Below are 23512 nucleotides of genomic sequence, written 5' to 3' on the forward strand. Positions count from 1 at the left end.
CCGCCCCCAACATCCAGAGGGAATATGATCAGTTTGGTGTATTAATTTGATCGGTATTGTCCAGTGTTGATTTTGACAGCAAACATAATATAGTCGACTAAATCTACAGTAGATTTGTTTTTGCCAAAAATATATTTTGGCACACCTTGTTCTGGTCGTGATTTCACACAAAATAGCCGAGCTACACGCTCACATATCACTGTACATCATTCTTTTTTAATATATATATATCTTTTTACTTTTATTAGTATTTTTTTGTGGATATTTCCTGAATGGTCCTCGCAGTGTAGAACGGGCAAGATGCGCAAGATAATCTCGAGCATTGATTTACAGTAGTACCAAGGTCATATATTCCCAACACGACACTGCTCTAATATTGAATGTTTTACCAAAGCTCAAGCCCAACGGACGTGTTCAGACACTCCTGTTGTATGTGGATTTGTCGTGGTTGTGAGGAATGAAACTGTGTTTAAAAGCTTATAAGTGTGTCTGAGTGCTACACAGACAAAGCACTCCATTCCGTTCCAAATGGCTTTCAGTCCCTTTGTTTTGATTGCTGTAACGCTCACAACCCCCTTCACTCTTATCACTTTGTATTGCGTTTGTCGGGGTGGGGTGTTTGCTGTAAAGGCAGCTATTGTCTCTGCTGCTCTATTGCTCTATATGTTGTGGGTTGAAGGTTATTTTTTTATTCTCTCCTGATTCTGGGTTTAAGAGACTTATCATCACTGTCAGTTTACTTTGTCTGTCTACTGCTCCTGTGACGCATCGTACCCCTCCTCCTCCTCTTCCTCCTCCGCACGCACGCACGCACGCACGCACGCACGCACGCACGCACGCACACGCACACGCACACGCACACGCACACACACACACACACACACTGATGCAACACACTGATGCAACACAAATGCATGTGGTTGCGTTCGTGTGCACACAACCACAATGCAAATACTTGTACACCATATATTGCTGAACAATTATTCTGTTTTTTTAGCGGATTATAAAGGATGGGCAGAGAATAAGCATTGTGTTTAAGCCTATTCCCTTTTTTTCTGTGATTGAATTAGAATTGTGTGTGAGTTGGTTGCATATGTAGATTTATGATGATGATGTTCTTGTTGTATGGTTCATTGCAGTCTGCAGACAAAATAGAAACCATTCATTCATTCATGCCTACAGTTTTAGGCGATAAGTTATCGCCTTTTTAGGTATCACCTAAAACAGCTGCTCATGAATCGAGGCCATCATACTCACGTGATATGTCCTTAAGCATTGACCCCGCCTCCCTCTGGTTGAATTAGATGCGAGACCCCGTGCCTGCAAAACCAAGTGGACCGCCCACCCAACTTCTAGACCAATCAGTGAACGGGGTGATAGCCCCAGAGTGAAAGTGACTCCTCTGACAGTAAAAACAGAGTGATGTGTGACGTAATTTTGTAGTTTTCTACCCTTTAGAAAACTACACTGCGGTGATAAGCTATCACCTCAAACTTGAGTATGAATAGGTCTCGGGTCTTTTTGTCTTGGGTCACCCCTCGAAATAACCTTTTCATCCATGGCACCCCTGCTGACAGTGTTACTTTATAGCACCTTACATTTATTTCAACATGTAAATATGTAAATCTTTGCCCCTAAGATACGGTATATATACTGTAGGGGCAAAGATTTACAAAGACTTTACTCGTGACATATATATCACGAGAAAAACTTGAGAGAACATCTATTTCCATTCCGACATATTTATTTACTTGACTTTTAACCACTTGAACGAACCCCATCATCCCAATTTGGGGGGAATATTAACCAAAAATAACCAATAGCCAAAAATAAATGATGGAGCTTGTTGCACAAAAACAAATGTCACCCACTGTTTTGCACCTGGAAACCTGTGCTGTTGATGCTGATTCTGACGTTCTCGAGTTCTGCCGTCACCCACATATAGGAGTGTGTATGACTGTGTACCATTTTGCCTATCTTTCTAGATCAACCATCTTTTGCCTGTACACACACAACTGCAATTAACTCATTGCACACGCGGACAGCATGATCTGTCTCTCTCTAATGTTCCATGTGTGTCTGTGTTCAACAGGAATCCACCCCCTACTCTCCACCAGCCAGAGCTGTGGTCAAACAACTTCAACGACTTTATCAGCAAGTGAGTCGGAGGGATGCTGTGTGTGTGTGTTTTACACTCTCAAGAGTTAAAGATCTATAAGGGTCTATTTGGTTACCAACTCAACTCTCCATCATTTAGCTGATCACCTGTTGGAACCCCCTCAAGGACCACTGGTAGACCCGGACCACTGGTTGAAAACCACTGACTTAGATTAAGTTATCTACAAGCTTGTGAGCTTGTAGATGTGCTATTTTCAGAGCGTGACACCTGCACACAATCGAACAAAAAAATGACTAGTCTTTTAGTTCTACTGGGTTTCTTCTCCACTAGTCTCTCCCTAAAATTCTAGTCTAGTTTTTGTTTGTTGATGAAACTGTCGGTATATTTAGTCATAGTTTCAGTCTTAGCTTAGTTTATATTTAGTTGTGTGGACTAAAGTAACGGTGCTCTGTCCGTCCCTCCTGCAGATGCCTGATTAAGGACTTTGAGCTGCGGCCCAGCGTTCACGAGCTGCTCCAGCATGTCTTCATCACTCAGATCCTCGGCAGGGAGAAGGTCCTGCAGAAGCAGCTGATGGAGCTCATCGATCTCAGCCAGCAAATTGGGAACATTGAGAAGATAAGGTACCGCTGATAACGCTTGGCCTTGGTACATTCCAAGTGATTATACGAAATACCAGTGGTGGAAAAAGTACTTGCATGTTTTACTTAGTAAAAGTACCTACAGTATACTGCAGTGTACAGTAGAAACACTGTTACAAGTAAAAGTCCGGAATTGTATATGTACAAAAGTATTGGCTCAAAATGTACTTTAAGTACTAAAAGTAAAGGTAGTCATTATGCAGAATGTCCCTTAAGTTATCAAATTACTTTTGATAATAGCATTTGGCCATTTGAAAATAGCAAATAGCCGATCTACAAGCTCACGAAAGCATAGCATTTGGCCATAGTATTCGGTCATTTGATAATAGCCGATCTACAAGCTCACAATGTTTTGTAATAATACCGGTAATTCAAATCTACAAAGTAACTAATGTTTTCAAATAATTGTAGTGGAGTAAAAGTGCAACATTTGCCTCTGAGATGTAGTGGAGTAGATGTAAAAGTACAAAAAATTGGAAATACTCCAATAAAGTAAAAGTACCTCAAAATTGTACAGTACTAAAGTAAATGTACTTAGCTACTTTACACCACTGGATAAGGTACTGATGATAATGCTTGACCTTGTACATTTCAAGTGATTACACGCCTTGAATAAATAAGGCACTGGAGCAGCTCGGATGGTTGAAAGCCTTGTTCTTCAATAGAACAAGGTGCGAGGCGCGAAGGACAACATTTGGATTTCGAGGAAGCAATCTGATTGGTTAAAATAGCCATCTAGCTGTGCTTAAACGAGCATGATCGCCTAATGAAAACATAAAAATCAGCTGTGCTGAGTGCTCTCCCAGAGACAGGGCCGTTTGGATGGCTAGGCTAGCCGCTACGACCGACATTTTCGGTCGTAGTGGCTACATCTGTCATTAAGAAAATATGTGTTTTAGTTATAATGAAATGGAGTTGACATGTTTTTTTAAGGGTAACTGTACTCTTGTATACTGTTTTATAATCACAATATTATAGTCGAGGGTGTGCTGTACTTAAGAGAGAGAGAGAGAGAGGGGGGGGGGGGGGGGGGGTGTATTTTAAAAGGTTGTGAACGAGGGCCTGGGCACAAGGCCATCAGCTGAGAGGAATACATTTTTAAATCTATGAAGGGTTATATCTAATTTATTTCAGGTGGTGATAGAAATATTGAAAACGCTGCTGGAACGCAACAGTAGGAAAATCAATCTGCATGTAAACAAAAAGGTCAATATAGGAAATTCAATTGAACAGTGAATGACTTCCACCTATTTGGTATGTACTATACTCACCCAGAAATGCAAGCACTATAGAGCAAAATAAATGCTCTAAAAAATGCTAAAGAAAAAAGACAAGAAAAGAAAAGCGTAGAAGTCTTACAATGCATTGAATGCCTAGAATGCCTCTAGCTTCCAGTACAACCCTGTTGGGAGAACATTTTGAGCTGAAACACTGCCAGCCAGTGTGGTTTTTAATTTCGTAGTCAGCAGCTTAACTTTCAGTGTCTGGATTCAGACAGTAATCCAAATATAAGTCTCCCTGTTCTGGGTTTATTATACCAGTAAGACGCCTTGAGGGAAGTGAGTGTGAGGTCGCGTGCATGCATCCGCCTGGGTGACGGCAGGCGGCAGACTGCTGGGCGAGCGCTAGCGCTTTGGCATGGGGGGTCAGATCAACATATGGAATGAATTCTGTACTGGCCATTATATGGAGCGTGTCTTGAGTGTACAGGGTTTGATGAGGTCAGATCAACGTATGGAATGTCAGAACAGGAAGGACGGGTGGGGAAGGATCAACATATGGAATGTCAGAACAGGTCAGCTCCATATGGATATATAAGGGAATGGGATTGAGGTTTGAGGTCAGATGTAGAGTTGCTGGCCGGCTCCATATATGCAGATCTAGGTGATGATCCAGTCTTCTCCATGTATGGTTATCCAGGGTTAGATGAGGTCAGTGTTTTTGACCAAAGAATGCACAAGATCTAAGGGTCTCCATGATGCCACGTGATGTCACGAGGCGTGACCATATATGGAGGCGTGATATGGCCATATATTGACATTCCCATATATGGAGAAGTGCCCCTGGCAATGTCGTCTACATCGTGACTACATATATGGAGATCCCTGATGATGTCACGTGATGTCACGAGGCATGACCATATATGGAGGCATGGGGTGGGTGACGGCTGGACGGACTGACTGACTGACAGGAAATGCACGTTTTCATAGTAAATGCAACCTGCAGTCGCAACCAGTGGCACTATACAGGAGGAGGGTGTGTGTAGCAACACACAACGGCTCCTTTTCCACCAAACAAACTTAATAATCTAGAACTGGTTCAGTTCTAGATTCTTGGAACCACTGACGGCCATTTTTGGTTCCTGTTCCGAAACAACTTTTAGGGTTCTGAATCAATTCATTTTTCAGTGGAAACACTCTGGTTCAATATTAGGCGTGAAAAATGAGCCGGACCGGTTCAACCCCGGTAGAAAAGGGGCCAAAGTGTCAAAATGAGATGAAATGATTTCGAACTTTAACTTTAACTTGAAAATATGCATGGCAGGTACATTTCATAATGACAGACCTGCTTTCATGAAATGCTGTCGTTTCTGTCGGGACATTTCCCCAGTCCTCATTCTTTTTCTTTTAAACAAGGTTTATTTTCCATTTTGACATGTGCAATTAGGCAATGAAGTGAATAGCTATACATTTCGCATTGCAAATGAGCCCAAGTGATGACGGCACACATCAAATATTGCCGCAGCTTATCTGTAGATCTCACAAGAATACGCAATTTCTAATTTACTTTCTTTTAAGCCCTCACAGAAACTCAGACCGAGGCACAGACAGTAACAACAGGTAATCCCCCCCCCCCACCCCCCTCATCTTTGCCACTGTAACAGTAGTAGTTGACAATCGGCTGGTTCCTCCAGGCAGATTGAATTTGCAGATTGTACTGGCAATCAACCAAATGGACTGAATCTAGTATGTTTCCCTGGTACGTACCCTGTCCTCATTCATATTTACCTCATTGTCATTCAGACATCCTTTCTAATCAGTCATTGTTGTTGTCCCTCCCAACATGTTTGGTTCATGACATGGTTCGTTGTAACCATGATCAGTAACTGTTTTGTATACATCATTCAGGGTGGCTGGATGCAATTGACCTGTCTCTTTGATTTTACTAGCTCAATTGATTTACTACATCATAGAACTAGATAACTTTAACAAGCATGCAGTCAGTGGTGGAAAGTAACTAAGTACATTTACTCGCAAGTACTGTACTTAAGTATAATTTTGACGTACTTTTACTTTACTGGAGTATTTCCAATTTTCAATACTTTTACTTCTACTCCAAAACATCTCGGATCCAAACATTGTTCACTACATTTATTTGAAAACATTAGTTGAAGTTACTTTGTAGATATTTATTATTATTACAACGCATACATTAACCATTCAGCCCTATACACAACACATTGCCATTTTCAAAAACTTGAAATGGAACATTCTGCACAATGAGTACTATTACTTTTGGTACTTTAATTGGTGCTTTGGTACTTTGCTACATTTTTATACCAATACTTTTGTACTTTTACTCAAGTACATTTTGAATTCCGGACTACTTGTAACAGAGTATTTCTGTACTGTCGTATTGATACTTTTAAGTAAAAAATATGAGTACTATTTCCACCACTGCATTTAGTGTTAAGCATTAATTAACAAGCCACAGCCAAAGCTGTATTAGTATTTAACTGATTTCCTATTCCAACTGTGACCAAATCATGTGTTAATACAGCACCAAAGTTTGACGTCAATATCGCTAATAAACAAATCATCCCGGCCGTTTCACTCATATGGATATGAAGAATCAACTGACTGAGAGAAAACGCTAATGTTAATGCTGCCGAATTAGTAAACTTTTCGCTAGAAACAGACTGTATCAAATATGAGTGACTGAGTGTCGTAAACGATACAGAGACACCTCCCCGACAATATCGCAGAGCCAGTTTGTTTATTGTTCTTCTTATATGAGACGATTTTAAGATGACCTAATGTTATTCTCCATAGAGGAAAACTTCCGCGAACCCCTTGGAACCAGGGGATGAGCTAGTGACGTCAGGACTTTAGTGCTCTATAGCATTCAACAAACCGAAGCTAATCATGTGGAAGTGAACCACCTAACCAATGAAACCTAATCACAGAAGTAAATTATTTAAAAAAAATACTAGCTCACAACGCATCCCATCATGTTGTAATGTAGATCAGCTATTTCAGATTTTTCTTTTTCTTTATTGTTTGGTGTAAAGCCTATAGCGTAGAACCTTGTACCTTGCAATATCCTATACCTTGCAGATCTACAACTATGTGGCACACTGTAAGCTTGTAGATCTGCTATTTTCAAACATAGTCTACTTGCCAGCCCATAGAGCCCCATTGTGAACCCGGACATGTTGAGTACCCTAAAGTTGTATGTTAGAAATGTTAAGTATGGGTCCCCAGCATTTAGAAACACATGCCGAATGCTAACTTTTACCAAAATTACCCCACCAGGATTTTAAATATGGCCATTTCCAATTTAAACAGCCATTTAGAAGTCAGAAATGGACTGAGAATCTCCAATAACCCATAAAACCACTCCAATATTGTTCAAATCGGCCAAGCAGTTGCTGAAATATTGTCCATATAGGTGATTATGCTAATTATTATAGCTATTATGATAATTATAAAAATTGGCCAACATATGCAAGTCAGCATTTGTGTGTTTCTGAATGCTCGGGACCCATACACATTCTGGCAAGTGGACTAATACCCCCCACTGTGACAAAAAGCAACATTCTACACTTGTACACAGTTTGAACAGATAAATGCATAGACAACTAAATTAGATATGCTCACTGTGCAGTACAGTAATTAGAATGACATCATTGCAGACTGCTGGCACCTTGAATCAGCCGGTCGAGCAGAATACATTGTTTTAGAAAACAAAGGATCCGTTCCAACAGGGCGTGCTGCCCAGCGAGGCCTCAGTTGAATGGAATGAGTCATGTAGTTTTAAGGCAGATTACACTCTAGTCAGACTTGATTGTGGTCAGCCACCTTTAATTCTGCCACTTCCTCCGTTTATCCTTCACAGGGCAGAACTGTGTACTGATGGCCAAATACCATACACAACAATGTGTTTTAGTGCAGTGGTTCTCATCCAGTGGTTCGGGGACCAACAGTGGTCCCTGAGGCGGTTCCACGTGGTCCCTAGCTAAAAGATGGAGAGTTGGTAACCAAATGGCCCCTTATTGATCTGTAACTCTTGAGAGTGTAACATTGATTTTCATGTTGTGCTCTCAAGAGTTACATTATTGTTAAACATCAGCATTACTTAATTTACAAGAAGTCTACACAATTAGAGTGTAAGAATTGTTATTTTGATCAACGTGTGCCTGTTATCTCTCCTAATGGTACCACATCAATACAGCATGGAATTGTGGACACAGCAAAATCTTATCCAATACACTGACACCACGGCGCGTAATCAGCGCCTCAAACTGTGACTCCGCCCACCCCCGGGGGAAGTTGTGATTTGCGCGCGTTCACTGCAATGCAATTTGCGGCATTTTCAAAACAATATTGAGCAGAGTAGCGATTATCAAACGTATTTGCAATGCCATACGTTGAAAGATCTGTTGCCCGTGGACAAGGCACGCTACCTCCGCAAGTTAGATAGCATCGGCATAGATGTTTGTCCGTATGTGATTAAGGATTGGACCAAGTTGCATTGGCAGCCATAGAAAATTCTTACCCCAGGCTAAAACAGGATGTGACGTTTTTGGGCGTTCCTGTCTAGCGTGGTGTCAGTGTATGACAACAAAATATTAAAAACCTTGAAGTCTCCAGCTAATAGGCCAGATCTTTATTTAGGTCATATTGCTGTTATATAAACATAATTATGGTGATATACTTTACGCGTTGCCAAGGGTACATAGCACACCCTGGAAACCAGACCAATCTGCCAGCTAGTGAAATAGAAAAATTCACACCTGTGTGAAGTGAGGGGTTCTCTTACCATTGTACATCATCATGACATGACGTAACATGTCGATTTGCTCAGACACATATGACGTAAATTCTCCATTCAGTGTCAATGGCATTTATTGTTTGTGTTAGGACAAAAATCTACACTATAGCTGAATATAGGAGGGGCTAGCGCCCCTCTAAAACAATAGCCCTGATATTTGTCTGGACATGCCAGGCTAGTGAGTGAAGAATAAAGAGGTATAGCTGCCAATAGAAGATAGCAGTGGGCATGGTTTTCTGGACCCACTGAAAAATCGGCCACTCATTTTTCCCATAGAGATTTACTAAAATAGTTTATATCAATTATTTTAAGGCTAGAATCAAGCCATCCATGATCCTGGTGAATCATGACCATAAACCATTTGATTCTGTGTAGAAAGAAACATGAAAACCGCTATACAAAGGGTATTTTATTAAATGTAGTATATCATAATGAATTATTCAAATTAGTTTTTTTCACAGAATCAAAGGTTTTATGGTCAAAACTCACTCATGATTCACAAGAATCCTGGATGGTTGGATTCTTGGCTTAAAATAATTGATATAAAAATAAAAATGATTGGCCTATTTTTCAGTGGGTCCAGAAAACCACGCCCACTGCTATGCTCTATAGTGGACACAGAGACAGAAAACACCAACGTTTCGGACAGACACCTTTATGCTTCGATACATTGTATGCGGTAACAGTCACACCACATCACTCCAGATAAGCCTGTCCTGTTCAAAATGTGCCTCATTTTGTTTACCTCATTACATGCTGTACTGTACATACTGTCCTGTGATTTGCAGGCATGAGCGCATCCACACCAAGAAAGGCAGCCACATGAAGACGGAGACAGCCTTTGATGAGGTGGACGACCTCGCCACCTTGGAGTTCCTAGATGAGGTAAAAAGATGAAACGCCAGCCTCTCATGGCTCTTTTCTACCACAATAACTAACATATTCCACTGGTTCTGGATTTGTTTCATGCACCACGGCTTCAGGGACGGTTCTGGTTATAGAGCATCGCAGTCCCGCCCCTTTCATGACGACGTGAGACCCAGCTGAATTCCCCGTTAATTTTCTCCATAGGCTTTTCAAAAAGTATTTATTTAAAGACGTTTACGCCGCGGACAAAGCCAACTCGAGTTGTGACAAATCATGACAACAAATACTTTGGGCCGAAAAAATAATTACAAAGAAGAAAAACAACAAAAAAAGTGTTGTAACCTGCCGTTTTCTTCTTCTTTCTAATTATTTGTTCGGCCTGGAAAATTGTGTTTGTTGTCATGATTTCTCACAACTCGAGTTGGCTTTGTACGACGCTTAAAAAGGACTTTAAATTATTATTATTATGAGGAAAATGAACGGGGAATAATTTCCTGGGCCCTGGTAGGGGGCGGGGCTGCGACGCTCTATAGAGGCTATGTGTGTGACATCATCAAACCCGTGCGGGAATGTCTACTGACTGAGTGGCAAAGTACTTTCTGGCCTTGACAGCTCATACATCCAAACAGAAAAGTCCTATCTGACTCACCAACATCACAGCTGTACGGAGACCTTGAATTATCCTCATTCTATCTGCAAAGTTTTTGTTTCAGAAAAATCCATCATAGACATGTTACTGTATGAGCTACTTTATGTCAAGAAATTCTGTGCCGGTGTGAGTGTCAGAGTTTGGGAGTGCTCGTTTTCAGTAACGCAACCTCCTGCTGCCTCCTGCATTATGACGTGCAATTTAGAAACAGGTGGTACGCAGGACTGTTGAGTGGGAACGTGTCCCAGTGGATAAGTGACGCATGTGCATACTCTCTATTATAGAATTATTGTTTTTGAGGGGCGCTATCCCCTCATATGCCCAGCTTTCCGGGTTAAACACAAACATTGAAGATAAAAGTGAGGACAGCCAAAAGTGATTGGCCGGAATTACATTTGTGATGTTTTGATTGGTTGAGCACGTACGGAATGTGACTTATGATGATGTGTGATGATAAGAGCGCCCTCACTTCACACATGTGTGATTTTTTGAGTGGTGCAACCACTCCCTTATGGAGCTACTGTATGTGTGTGGCTGGGTGGCTGGCTGGGTGGCTGGGTGGGTCTGAGCACAAAAACAGCATGGTTGTTTTTCACCACCTGTGCGCAACCTAACACACACACAAACACACACGCACGTATTATCTGTATATATGATGATTTCGGGTGTGCCAGTACAGTGACAGTACAGTACAGTAGAGGGTACAGTAGAGGGACCCCCACACGGTAACTATGTCATTTCTCAACCGTTTCGGGGCGGCACGCCGGAACCGGCCCGGCCACCTGGGTTCCGCGTTCCTGTGGGTCTGGAACTTTCAGAAACCACAAAATGTTTGTTTCTTTGAACCCTGTAGTTGCTCAGAGGGATATAATGTGTGCTCAGTTAAACTCAGTGCTGTTATTTTAGTCTTAACAACAACACATAACTCCCAGCTGCCTTCTTCCCAAGGCCCTTGGTTGGTTGTTGTTCATTTGGTCGCGGCCGAACGAATTGAGTGACAAACGCACTGTGTTCGCGGTTTGTCCAAATCCCACGCACTGTAGGGCGATTCATCAAGGCTGAGCGTTTCCACTGACATATTGACTGATACAACCAGTCTCACTTGCCGACGGATATTTCCAGCCATCCTTCAAGATAGGATAGTACTGTCCTGTTGTTGATGTACCTGTCTGTGGACATTAATCACTTAAACCCTGTATACGTTGTCCCCTCGGGATATATACTTGACCCCTCCTTTTTCCCTCTTCACCAAATCCCTTTGTTGAAACTTTTCACAGGGAAGCTCTCGGATGGCGCAGTGGTAAAGTCCCTGCCCATCACCACGGAGGTTGTGGGTTTGAATCCACCATGGTGCATCCGGCTTTGTTGGGCGTCTATGCAAACACAATTGGCCCGTGTTCGGGGGACGGAAGCTGGGTGGGGAGGGTGGTTAACACCCCCATCGCCCCCGGACGAAGTTCTTTGTCCTTTCTATTAGTAACGCCCGACGCCCAGGACGAAGTTTGATCCAAAAGACGAAGTTTATTGATATGAAAACGGATCGCATCGCTCCACAGCTTGGGAGCGCCTGTTGTGCAATCCTCGATGTTGCGCAACAGTGAGACGTCATCGAAAATGTTAAAACGTTAATAACTCGCGATCTAAATCATCCCGTCTAATTATAAAAAAAGATCCTGTGTTAGACGGCCCTCCGCGGTCCAGTCGCTAGTCGCGATAGATTTATTCTTACCTCCCGTTGTCGTCGATCGCCTCTAGAGTGGTGTGGCTACATCTAGCTGCTACAGCCACATCCGGAACAACATCCGGTCCGTCGGTCAAAGTGCTCCGTGTTTATAAATCGACTGGGCGCTATAATTTAATGGATTAAATAACCCCGGGCAATTAAAGTGTTAAATGCCCAATGTTCTGCAGGCTGGGGCGGCACCTGTCAGCATGGAGTGTTGGGTGGGACGAGTAGGACAAAGGCTCTATACGTCCTAACGGGAGGCCATACAAAAGCAGTGACAACACCGAAATGTGTGTGGGGAGGACCGGATGCTAGGGTTCATGTGGTTAATCACCATTTGACATAATGCATCAGAGTGCCCCACAGTTCATGACCTGTGGCATGCAATATTTAATGCTTTTTTAATGCAATAAATTGTTTTTTCTAGACCCTTTCTAGAGGTGTTTTAAAGATGGAGTGCCACCATTATTTTCCACCCTAAAACATGATCATCAGGTATTATTACAATATAAGAGGGAAGAACTTTTTCCAAAAAGTGTACAGTATTTGTTAAAATCATGCTTTTATGTGGACATGCCCACCAGTTCATTAAGTATGCCTGGTTTGCCTGGTGGGTGGTGATGGGTGGTGATCCACCTGAACTGAAGCCACACCCACAGCTGTAGTTGTATGATAAAGGGGGAGGGGTTAGGGGAGGGGTTGATAGTGTGGTGTCACTATATTACTGTTTACTTCATTGGCCCGTTTGACTGTCAAGGGTTCAGCCTCCAGGAAGAAACCCTAAATACAAAGTTAATACACCATTGCACATAAAAACAACTCCAGGGTATCTAATGAAGTACTGTCACCTCATAGATTAGACACATGAAAAACTGGAAAAAGGCACTCCATCTTTAAGTATTTTGACCAATGTGATATCACGGCCTACCCCATGTTTGTTTGCTCATTGAACATACAGTGTTGAATGCCAATATGATGCATGGACTTCTATGTGCTTTTCGTGCGTTTCTTTTGTTGTCTCAGAATGTAGTCACAGAACAGCTTCAAAGTCGCTACAGAAGGGACCAAGTCTACACCTATGTTGGAGACATCCTCATTGCCGTTAATCCTTTCCATAAGATGGACATATATACGCCTGAGGTCAGTGTATGTTTGTGTGCGCAAAAGAAACAGGGGGAAATGTCTAAATTGTATTGCAGCAATGAATTGATATTAAAAAGAAAATGTACTGTAAGTATTTTCTAGTACTCCAGTACTTTACCTCAATAACTAAGACATTTAGGTACAATATTGTATAATACATTTAGTTTAGCAATGAGTAAAATGGCCCGTAGTGCTAAAGTGCTCCATTTTTTCAACCATTTATATTGAAAGTACAGTAACTCATCTGTCATTTGTATCTACCTCCCGTTGCAGTACTCCAAGACCTACATAGGAGCCAAACGCACTTCCAATCCACCACACATCTTTGCTATGGCCGATCTGGCCTACCAGTCTATGGTGTCATACAATGCTGATCAGGTGCATGTTCAGGTTATATTGATCCATGGTGGATGAGAGCGAAAAGTGTGTGTGTGTGTGTGTGTGTGTGTGTGTGTGTGTGTGTGTGTGTGTGTGTGTGTGTGTGTGTGTGTGTGTGTGTGTGTGTGTGTGTGTGTGTGTGTGTGTGTGTGTGTGTGTGTGTGTGTGTGTGTGTGTGTGTGTGTGTGTGTGTGTGTGTGTGTGTGTGTGTGTGTGTGTGTGTGTGTGTGTCAGGGGTTCCTATAAATTCATTTATTAAAAATCGCTTCAGTAAAAACAATAAAATAAATTATATCAATATCACCACGATGAAATCTATTTCTTGTGTAATTGAATAAAAATATAAAAAAATCCTATCATATCGGGGTGCTTTGGACAGAATAATTTGAAAGTGTGGTCTATGGCCTAAGTTAATTTCAGGCCTGTGACATGAAGATTTTTTAGATGATTTATTATTTCCGGTGGGCGGTTGGTAACAATGAATCAGCAAGCCGGGCTCAGTCCAGTCTTTTCTTCATTTTGAGGGTGTAATTGTTTTATATTTAATGGTTGGTTATTGGTGTTTACTCAATTTCATACTCCCTTTTTGTCATTCCCTCAAAGTATTGTCTGAGAAATGAATGAACAGTGTGTGTTGTGTATCTATGTACAGTGCATGGTCATCAGTGTGTACTGTATGTGCAGTGCATGTGTGTGTATCTATGTACAGTGCATGGTCATCAGTGTGTCTACTGTATGTACAGTGCATGTGTGTGTATCTATGTACAGTGCATGGTCATCAGTGTGTGTATATGTACAGTGCATGGTCATCAATGTGTGTCTACTGTATGTACAGTGCATGGTCATCAGTGGGGAGAGTGGAGCAGGGAAGACGGAGGGTGCTCATCTGTTGGTGCAGCAGCTCACAGTGCTCGGAAAGGTCAGTGTTCTAATAGAATCAGAGTGAAATGTGTAGGTACGTTGGCTATTGTATGTAGAGGTACAGTAGTCCAATGTGCAGTCAAATAAACTATAACAATGGCCCGGTTTCCCAAAGGACACATGGTGTAAGAGGTATGGTGTTGCACATGCTCAGATGCCCTCTAGGCCGCACACAGAAGCCTGTGAACAAAGACATTTCGTGCATAGATGTGCCACGCAATGGTAGGCCTCAGGCCTGGTATATGGTAGGCCTCAGGCCTCAGGTCTACCATTCTGAATTATATATATATATATATATATATATATATATATATATATATATATATATATTCTTTTTTTATTAAATTAAATTTCAGAATGGTAGGCCTGAGGCCTACCATTGCGTGGCACATCTATGCATGAAATGTCTATGTTCACAGGCACATGTGTGCGGCCTAGAGGGCATCTGAGCATGTGCAACACCCGAGATATGGCCAAAGCATTTCCGGGGGTCCCCAGCCAAAAACGTTGAGAACCCCTGGGTTAGCCAACAGCGCCTTCCAGTGCCATTTGGGGAAAAAAGACGTCAAAGGCAGGCAAATGTGTTCACCTCCTCCATGAACCTCTTTCACTAATGCCCTGTCTCTCCAGCACTTTAATGAACAGATTATTCGTACGTATTTTCAGGTACCACAGCTTTTTCATCCAACCAGGAGAGAGAGAAAACCCATTCATCAGGTTCAATTTTATAGTCTTCCAGTTTCAATTTAGTCTGCTCATTATTTTTTGTTTCATCACATCCAATTTCACTTGTTTAACCTCTCTCCTATAGTATGTGTTCTCTCTCCTTGATTGGATGAAATTGGTAAAAAAGAAATGGGTCCCAACCTGAAAATATAATTATTTCCTGTAAATTAAAGAGCTGGAGAGAAAGCGAGACCTCTGTTAGTGACAAGACACTATACCATTAGCAAGTGCATTATTATTGAAATATAGAGCTATTTAAGATTACAAAAAAAGAAGAAGAAAGCTCAGTTTCCATGGTAGGTTATACTGTATATGCAGTGGTGGAAAGTAACTAAGTACATTCTTAAAGGACCACTTCACCACTTTTTAATCTTCATATAATAGGTCCTCACTAATAATCATGATAAAATGGCACCATTTTTTTCTACTCGGTCTGTGTCTCATACGAGGGCTGTAGGCAGTTCATAGACCCGTCCACCAGTGACATCATCGTTAGGCAGATTTTTTTTTAAACACAATTTTTTTTACAAACATTTTTAGATTTGTATTATCGTGAGAACAATGGCTTCCATTTTCGCATTGCAACTTTTCAGGAATAGAAAGCCTGCAGTTTCTATTAGCTTGGATTCCCCATCGATGATGTCACTGGTAGACGGGTCTCTGAACTGCCCACAGTCCTCTTATGAGACACAGACTGAATAGAAAGAAATAGTGCCATTTTATCACGATTATTAGTGAGGACCTATTATATGAAGATAGGTTGAAAAGTGGTGAAGTGGTCCTTTATAATTTTGAGGTATTTGTACTTTACTTGAGTATATCCAATTTCCAATATTTTACTTCTACTCCACTACATCTCGGATCCAAATATTGTACTTTTACTTTGAAAACTTAATTTAGTTACTAGTTACTTTACAGATTTGAATTATCACTACAAAACATACATTACCCACTTCAACCCTATATACTTTGCTCACTATTTGCTCACAATGCGTCACATCACAACGCATTGTGAGCTTGTAGATCAGCTATTTTCAAAAGATTCTTATACATTTGAAAACTTTAAATATGGGACATTCTGCATACAGTAATGAGTGCCTTTACTTTTGGTACATTTTGATGGCAATACTTTTGTACTTTTACTCAAGTACAATTGAATTCTGAACTTGTACTTCTATTTCTACATGGCAGTATTACTTTTACTTTAGTAAAACATCTGAGTACTTCTTCCACCACTGTGTATACTTACAGTATAGTGCTCTTTATTTTAAGCAAATAAATAGCATTGTTTGATCCCTCCCCGTTCTTCTCCCCCAAGTTACTTATCACAGATTGGCTGATGGCATATTGTATTATCCATGCCAATAATCAATTGGCTGATGGAATATTGTATTATCCAGGCCAATAATCGATTGGCTGATGGAATATTGTATTATCCAGGCCAATAATCGATTGGCTGATGGAATATTGTATTATCCATGCCAATAATCGATTGGCTGATGGAATATTGTATTATCCATGCCAATAATCGATTGGCTGATGGAATATTGTATTATCCAGGCCAATAATCGATTGGCTGATGGAATATTGTATTATCCAGGCCAATAATCGATTGGCTGATGGAATATTGTATTATCCAGGCCAATAATCGGACGCTCCAGGAGAAGATCCTGCTGGTGAATGGCTTGGTGGAGGCATTCGGCAACGCCTGCACGGTGATCAACGACAACTCCAGCCGCTTCGGCAAGTACCTGGAGATGAAGTTCACCAGCGCCGGGACCGTGGTAGGAGCGCAGATATCCGAGTACCTCCTGGAGAAGTCCCGAGTCATCCACCAGGCCGGGTAAGTTAGTAGCAGCGGTAGAAGGTTACAGATTTCTGAGGACAGTATCTCCTAGTAGACTGAGAGTAAATGGGGAAAGAGAGATGGGGAGTGACACGCAGCAAAGGTCGTCGGGATCGGGACTGGAACCTGCAACACGCTGTCAGCAGCCTGTAGGTGCCCGGACAGCTGGCGTAGACGTCCGGGCACCTACCGTAGGCCACATTATTTTTGTCTTTTCTATATACATGATTATGTATATAATGATTATATAACACTGTTCCGACCTTCAGGTGACATTTACATTAGTAGAAATGTAAATTGTGTCTTTTGCCGATTTCTAAACATCGGAACAAGGCTTATTGTCTTAGCCTTTTGGCAAGGGATCAGGTCATAATGGACTTTCTCTTTCATTTGCCTTCCTCCTGCAGTTCAGTGAATCTATCTTCTTTTTTTTCACCGCCTCTCTCGGAAGTACAGAGGTTCAAGTGGAAGGGGCAAATTTATTTCCTGTTTGATCAAAGATTGCAGCTCTGAAGTGTCTTGCATCTTCAAAGGCAAGGCAGGCTCGAGTATATCGTTAGAAGGCAGACACAAAGGACTGAAAGGCTTGTATTGACAGAGAAGAACATGCTGTTTATGTTCTTGTTTCTGTAATGAATATCAATTCTGGTCGAATAACTAACATCTGAGAAGCACTTATTACGAATTACATGGTGAACAATATTTTATATTTTGTGATTCCTCCTCTTCCAGACAGCAATTTACACTAGCTACAATAGCTGCCTCTGGGTGTTCCTAAATCACATCTTTACAAGAACAATTACTGTATGAACAATCTGGAACGACAACAAATTATGTTTTCAATCTGAACTTTAGTCCTTTTATTTATTTATTTTTTTATATTGGAGTATCTCGACCAGACTTGTCGAAGCTGACTGATGGCTGGAAAGCATGTGCGGACGTAGACTCAGGGAATATTCTTCACACAATATTCATGCACATATACAGTACACCACAATGAAGGAAGCTGTTGCATTAGAGTTGTTATGATACCCATATACCAGTTAACCAGTATCGGAAAAGCTGCTGGTATCGGTATCTGCGAGTATGACATTCTATGCCATTCCGATAATAATAATATTAATATTAATACATTTTATTTATAAGGCGCCTTTCAGGGCACTCAAGGTGCACTCAGGTTAAAAACAGTTAATACAAAACACAGTTAAAAGCAAAATCGAGGAGTTGTCTATGGTGAGAGTGTGAGTGTGGAACCAATGAGGACTACCTCGGTTTTGTCACTGATAAGTTTGAGGAAATTTGAGGTGAACCAGGATTTGATTTTTGACAGGTACAGAGGGAGGAGGGTGGGAAGGTGGAAGAGGGTTTGGAGGAGACGTAGAGCTGGGTGTCGTCCGTGTAACAGTGGAAATTACGGAAAATCTGTCCAAGGGGGAGGAGGTAGATGACAAATGAATAGGATGAATAGGATGGGAAGAACATAGCCCTGTGGAACACTGGAAGAGATGAGTGACGGATGGGATGTGATCATGTGAATGATTTTAACTGAATGAACTGAGTACGGCCAGAGAGATATGAATGAAACCAGGCTAGGGGTGTGTCAGATAAACCAATGGATGCAAGTCGGCTAAGGAGGGTGGAGTGGGAAATTGTGTCAAAGGTCAGATCACGGAGGATGAGGATGGATACTAAACCGGAGTCAGCTGCCAACAGGAATGTCGTTAGTGATTTTAAGTAGGGCTGTTTCTGTGCTGTGACGGGGGCGAAAACCGGACTGGAACTGTTCATATAGGTTATTGTTGGTGAGGTGGGCCTGAATCTGGGATGCTACTGCTTTTTCCAGGATTTTAGCGAGGAATGGCAGGTTGGAGAATGGCAGGAGGTTATTGAAGATGTTGGGGTCTAAACCAGGTTTTTTGAGTAATGGTGTAACAGAAGCGGATTTGAGAGATGAAGGGACAGAACCAGAGGTGAGGGAGGAGTGAATGATGGCAGTTATCAGGGGCAGCAGAGAGGGGAGGGAGGCTATAACCAAGGAGGATGGCAGGGGGTCAAGTTGGCAGGTGGATGGCTTGGAATTCCGGATGAGTTTGGATGAATCAGCGGCAGAGGGGAGTTCGAAGCAGGAGAGAGGTACAGAGAGGGGGGGGGGGGGGGGGGACAAAAGGAGGTGGGCAACTGGAGTGAGGGGTCAGTTGCTGGTGAATAGTGGCTATTTTTGTATTTAAAAAAAAACAGTGGTCAGTGGAGTAGAAGTGTGTGTGTGGGGGGGGGGGGGGGGTGGAGTGAGTTGTTGACCACTGAAAACAGGGCCCTGGTGTTCCCAGTACCAGCAGTAATTTTATCTGTGAAATATTGAGATTTAGCTGAGGGGAGGGCATCTTTGTATTGGAGGATGTGGGTATGGTACATTTGTTTGTGAACAGTGAGTCCGGTTTTGCGGGATAGCCGCTCCAACTGGCGACCTTCAGCTTTCAGCTGACGTAGGTGAGGGGAGAACCAGGGAGTCGGGGGAATGGATGGCATTTCATTTACAGTCATATTTTGAATTCTTCAGTTGATGTTGCACTACTGTTTTATACTGTTTTACGGTACTATTTACATTATAATTGTACTAACTTGTAGCTGCTCATTTTATTTTTGAGGGGCGCTAGCCCATCCTATGTCCAGCTTTGAGGGTCTGTGTAAACACAAACATTGAAGACAAGTGTGTAAATAAGACAAAAGTGAGGACCCAAATTGTGATTGGCCAGACAGAGATGATGTATGATGAAGTATGATGATAACAGTGCCCCTCACCTCACACGGGTGATGTGATTTTTTAATCCTTTTCTTGCCATCTACGTTTATAAACGTTTGTGATTTTGCATCGCATCGGAAATGTAGCTGGTTGTTCTGCTAGCTAAAGGCTGTGGGCTGTGTTGTGATGTATCGTTCCAATTCCGGAAGCCCCCACCTTCCTGTTTAACCCGGAAAGACAACAAGCTCCGTAACATACAGTAGGAGTCAATGAGAGACAGTGAAGCGGTCAAACTTTCTGAAAACTAGGTCGCAGCAAAAGATTTAATTACGCAATGGTATCGGATCGGTACTCTGAATCACAAGTTATGGGTATCGGAGTCGGTATCGGGAAGAGAAAAAGGAATCTCTAGTAGTTAACATTTCTTTAAAAAAATGTTTTGTTGCTTTTGCCTTTATTTTATATTTTTTATGGAGAGACAGACAGTAGGCTGACAGGAAATGGGGAGAGAGATGGGGGGGTGACATGCAGTAAAGGCCGTCGGGATCGGGAGTTGAACTCGCGGCACACTGCCAGGCTGGATTACCAGCCAACGTGCCTGGACCGCTGAGCCACGGCCCAGGCCGTAGTTAATATTTCTGAAAACATGGCGAGCACGTTGAAAGAAATGTGTGAGCAGCACGAAGCTTATGGGAAGTCCACCTTTTGGGACGATAAACCAAAATCTGCACAACAGATTAGGTCGGGTGCTAATATTGCATCAAATAGATACACCCTAAAATGCTGTATAATATTATTATCTTCAATCTCCACTGAGATCAAAAGGTACCAGAAAGAGAGAGACCGCCTGCACTGAATGTGAGATAGTAGTAAACCATGACTTAACTCATGCATATCTCCAATGTCACAAAACAAATTACTTGGCAAATAATGGGATTCAAATTGTTTTCAGTCAGATTGGGTGGACTGAATTTCCAATAATATAATGAAACAAAGTAAAGGGCCGTAACACTAACAGTAAATAATAATGTAAAACAGGGAGTCCGGGACCCCTTTGGGGTCCTCAGAGTTACTACTAGCCTGGTGGAACCACTCCCCGTGCTGGACAACATTTGCATTCTGCCAGAAAGGTGAGTCTGGAATCTCTCGGGCAGAGACAATGTATTCCGGGCCAATTCTGGCCGGAGCGATATGTGGCTGTATGAGGCCGCTAGAGGCAGGATCAACACGAGAAATGTAAACTCAACCTAACAAGACTACAACTCGAAATTATTATGGAGATATCCGATTTTTGTCCCGCTGCTTCCGGGTTCATCGTTTCTGCTTGAGAGAGCCCAGATGCAGGCGAGGGAACTTCTGAACTCAATACTGCCGCAATCTGGCAGAGTCAGGTTAAGTTACTACAGCATGGCACCAAATCTTTGTGTACCTATAGGAACCATTTTTCTTTCTTTCTCTGCACTTGAACCCTATAGCGTACTCTGAGGGGAAGATCTACAAGCTTACAACACCTCCCACAGCGAAGCATTGTGAGCTTGTAGATTTTGGCAATTTTCGGCAAAGAAGTTTGGTGTATAGAGGGAAAAAGTAGACCAAGTGTTTTCTAAGAATTTATGGTTTAAGTGGTTAACTGCCTGAAAATACATATTGACATGAATACAACACAAAGCAATGCTATTACATCTATTAATAAAGTGGTCCCTGCTCCTTTCATCTTTCTCAGTCATGGTGTCCTTGTCCTATCAAAAACGTTGAAGACGTAAGTGTAATGGTTCGACCAAAGAATTAATCCTTTCTGTGTCTTTACAGTGGAGAGAAGAACTTCCACATCTTCTACTACATCTACGCCGGCCTGGCGGACAGGAAAAAACTCGCCCACTACAAGCTCTCGGACAGCAAAACTCCTAAGTGGGTTTGACATTCTTTTAACCTTCCTCTCAAACGCTGTTATTTCCCTCCTCATGTATCAAACTCACTCGCTACACTTCCCGAGACCCCACACAACTTGACCTTGTTCGTGTTTCCATTATTTTGTCCCGCAGGTATCTGTGCAATGAGCACATTAAATTAGGGCCTGACATTGTGAGCAACGCCTTCTACAAGGAGCAGTTTGATGCAGTGGAGCAGTGTTTCAAAGTCATCGGATTCACCCTGGAGGTACCCAACCCCAACAACACAGCATTTAATTACTGGTCGAGAAGCTAAAAGAGGTCTCTCTGTAGATATAGGGCACAAAGCAGTATGTGCACACATTTAAAAGTTACTTTTCAGGATTCAAATACAAAAACATCAAAAGTAGAAGCTCGAAATGTTTATTTTTACCCACAATTTAGTCGTTATGCCATTTGTTTCCTCCCCACACACATGTGTGTTTTGTCAGTGCTGTCGTATCCTACTGGGGTGAGGAGCCCCCACCGGCAGTGTTGATTTCGTCGACTAAAACTAAGACGAAAAATGTTCGTCGACTACCTTTTTTCACTGACGAAAACTAAACGGAAACTAAATGAAAACTAAGCCATGATGACTGATGATAACTAAGACTAAATATACTGTCAATTTCGTCAACAAATAAAAACTAGATTAAAATGTTAGGAAGGGACTAGTGGACAAGAGATCCAGTAGAAGTCATTGTATAACTGGTTGCATGCTGAAAATAGCCAATCTAGATCGGCTATTTTCAGAAAGTGTAAAAAAAAAACAGTCATTACGACGGCATCAGGCCCGCCAAAATACATTTTAGTCGACTAAATCAACTGTAGATTTAGTCGACTAAAATCTTATGATATTTAGCCGACAAACTAGACTAAACACTAAAACATTCCAGGTGACTAAAATGTGACTAAAAATAAATGAAAATTATTCAAGAGAATATAGGACTAAAACTAAAATCTAAATGTGCTGCCAAAAACAACACTTCCCACCGGGAGGACATGCAGTAGGACCTTTGTCCTATACTCCTCCCGCCTTCCTGAGAGGTGCTGCCCCCAGCCTGTAGCATTGTGTGCAATGACAGTTGTCATTTGTCACCCACCCCGCCCGGCTTCCCTCCCCTGAACACGGGCCGAATTGTGTTCGTGTAGACGCTTGACAATGTTGATCTGCTACTTTTGCTACTTTTCTGTGACGCTGTATGATCATCAAGTAGGGCGTTAATTTATGAAAAAACACAAAGAGTTTAAATATTAACATTGACTGCCAAGGATGTAGCCTACGCATGTCAATCCAAAGCCCACACCGCTAAGGACTTTATTTTATTTTTGTATGTTTTTTTGTGGCTTTTGCCTTTATTTTATATTTTTTATGGAGGGACAGACAGTAGGCTGACAGGAAATGGGGAGAGAGATGGGGGGAAGACATGCAGTAAAGGCCGTCGGGATCGGGAGTCGAACCCGCGGCACACTGCCAGACTGGATTACCAGGTGCCTGGACCACTGAGCCATGGCCCAGGCCCACCGCTAAGGACTTAATTTGATGTTTTCAGTGTTTACCATATCATATACTGGATATAAATAGTACGTGGCTACTAATGGCAGTCAATGAGTCAAAAAGTTTAAAGACCGCCATGAATGCATGGCGGCTTGCTGTTACGATATACTTACGGGAACATGAAGCCTGTTAACCATATCTTGGAGGCTAGTGGAGCCCAGAGAACAGATTGCCTTTGGGACCTGCACATCAATAGTGCTCACTTATCCTAAAATG

General features: G+C 42.0%; 1 protein-coding gene across 1 annotated transcript in view; it reads left to right on the forward strand.

Annotated features, from left to right (window-relative positions):
* Positions 1 to 1304: 1304 nt before the first annotated feature.
* Positions 1305 to 23512, forward strand: part of myo3a (myosin IIIA) — a gene marked incomplete at both ends in the record, with an annotated part of 53810 nt that continues 31602 nt past the window's right edge. Inside the window, 10 exons of the mRNA XM_079489326.1 lie at positions 1305 to 1387; positions 2093 to 2158; positions 2587 to 2742; positions 9603 to 9699; positions 13080 to 13196; positions 13473 to 13577; positions 14413 to 14496; positions 16865 to 17067; positions 21620 to 21718; positions 21853 to 21967. Of these exons, the coding sequence (XP_079345452.1) occupies positions 1305 to 1387; positions 2093 to 2158; positions 2587 to 2742; positions 9603 to 9699; positions 13080 to 13196; positions 13473 to 13577; positions 14413 to 14496; positions 16865 to 17067; positions 21620 to 21718; positions 21853 to 21967 (1125 nt within the window). The remainder of the gene's footprint in view (positions 1388 to 2092; positions 2159 to 2586; positions 2743 to 9602; positions 9700 to 13079; positions 13197 to 13472; positions 13578 to 14412; positions 14497 to 16864; positions 17068 to 21619; positions 21719 to 21852; positions 21968 to 23512) is intronic.

Source organism: Electrona antarctica, assembly GCF_951216825.1.
Source record: "Electrona antarctica genome assembly, chromosome: 20".
Lineage (NCBI taxonomy): Eukaryota > Metazoa > Chordata > Actinopteri > Myctophiformes > Myctophidae > Electrona > Electrona antarctica.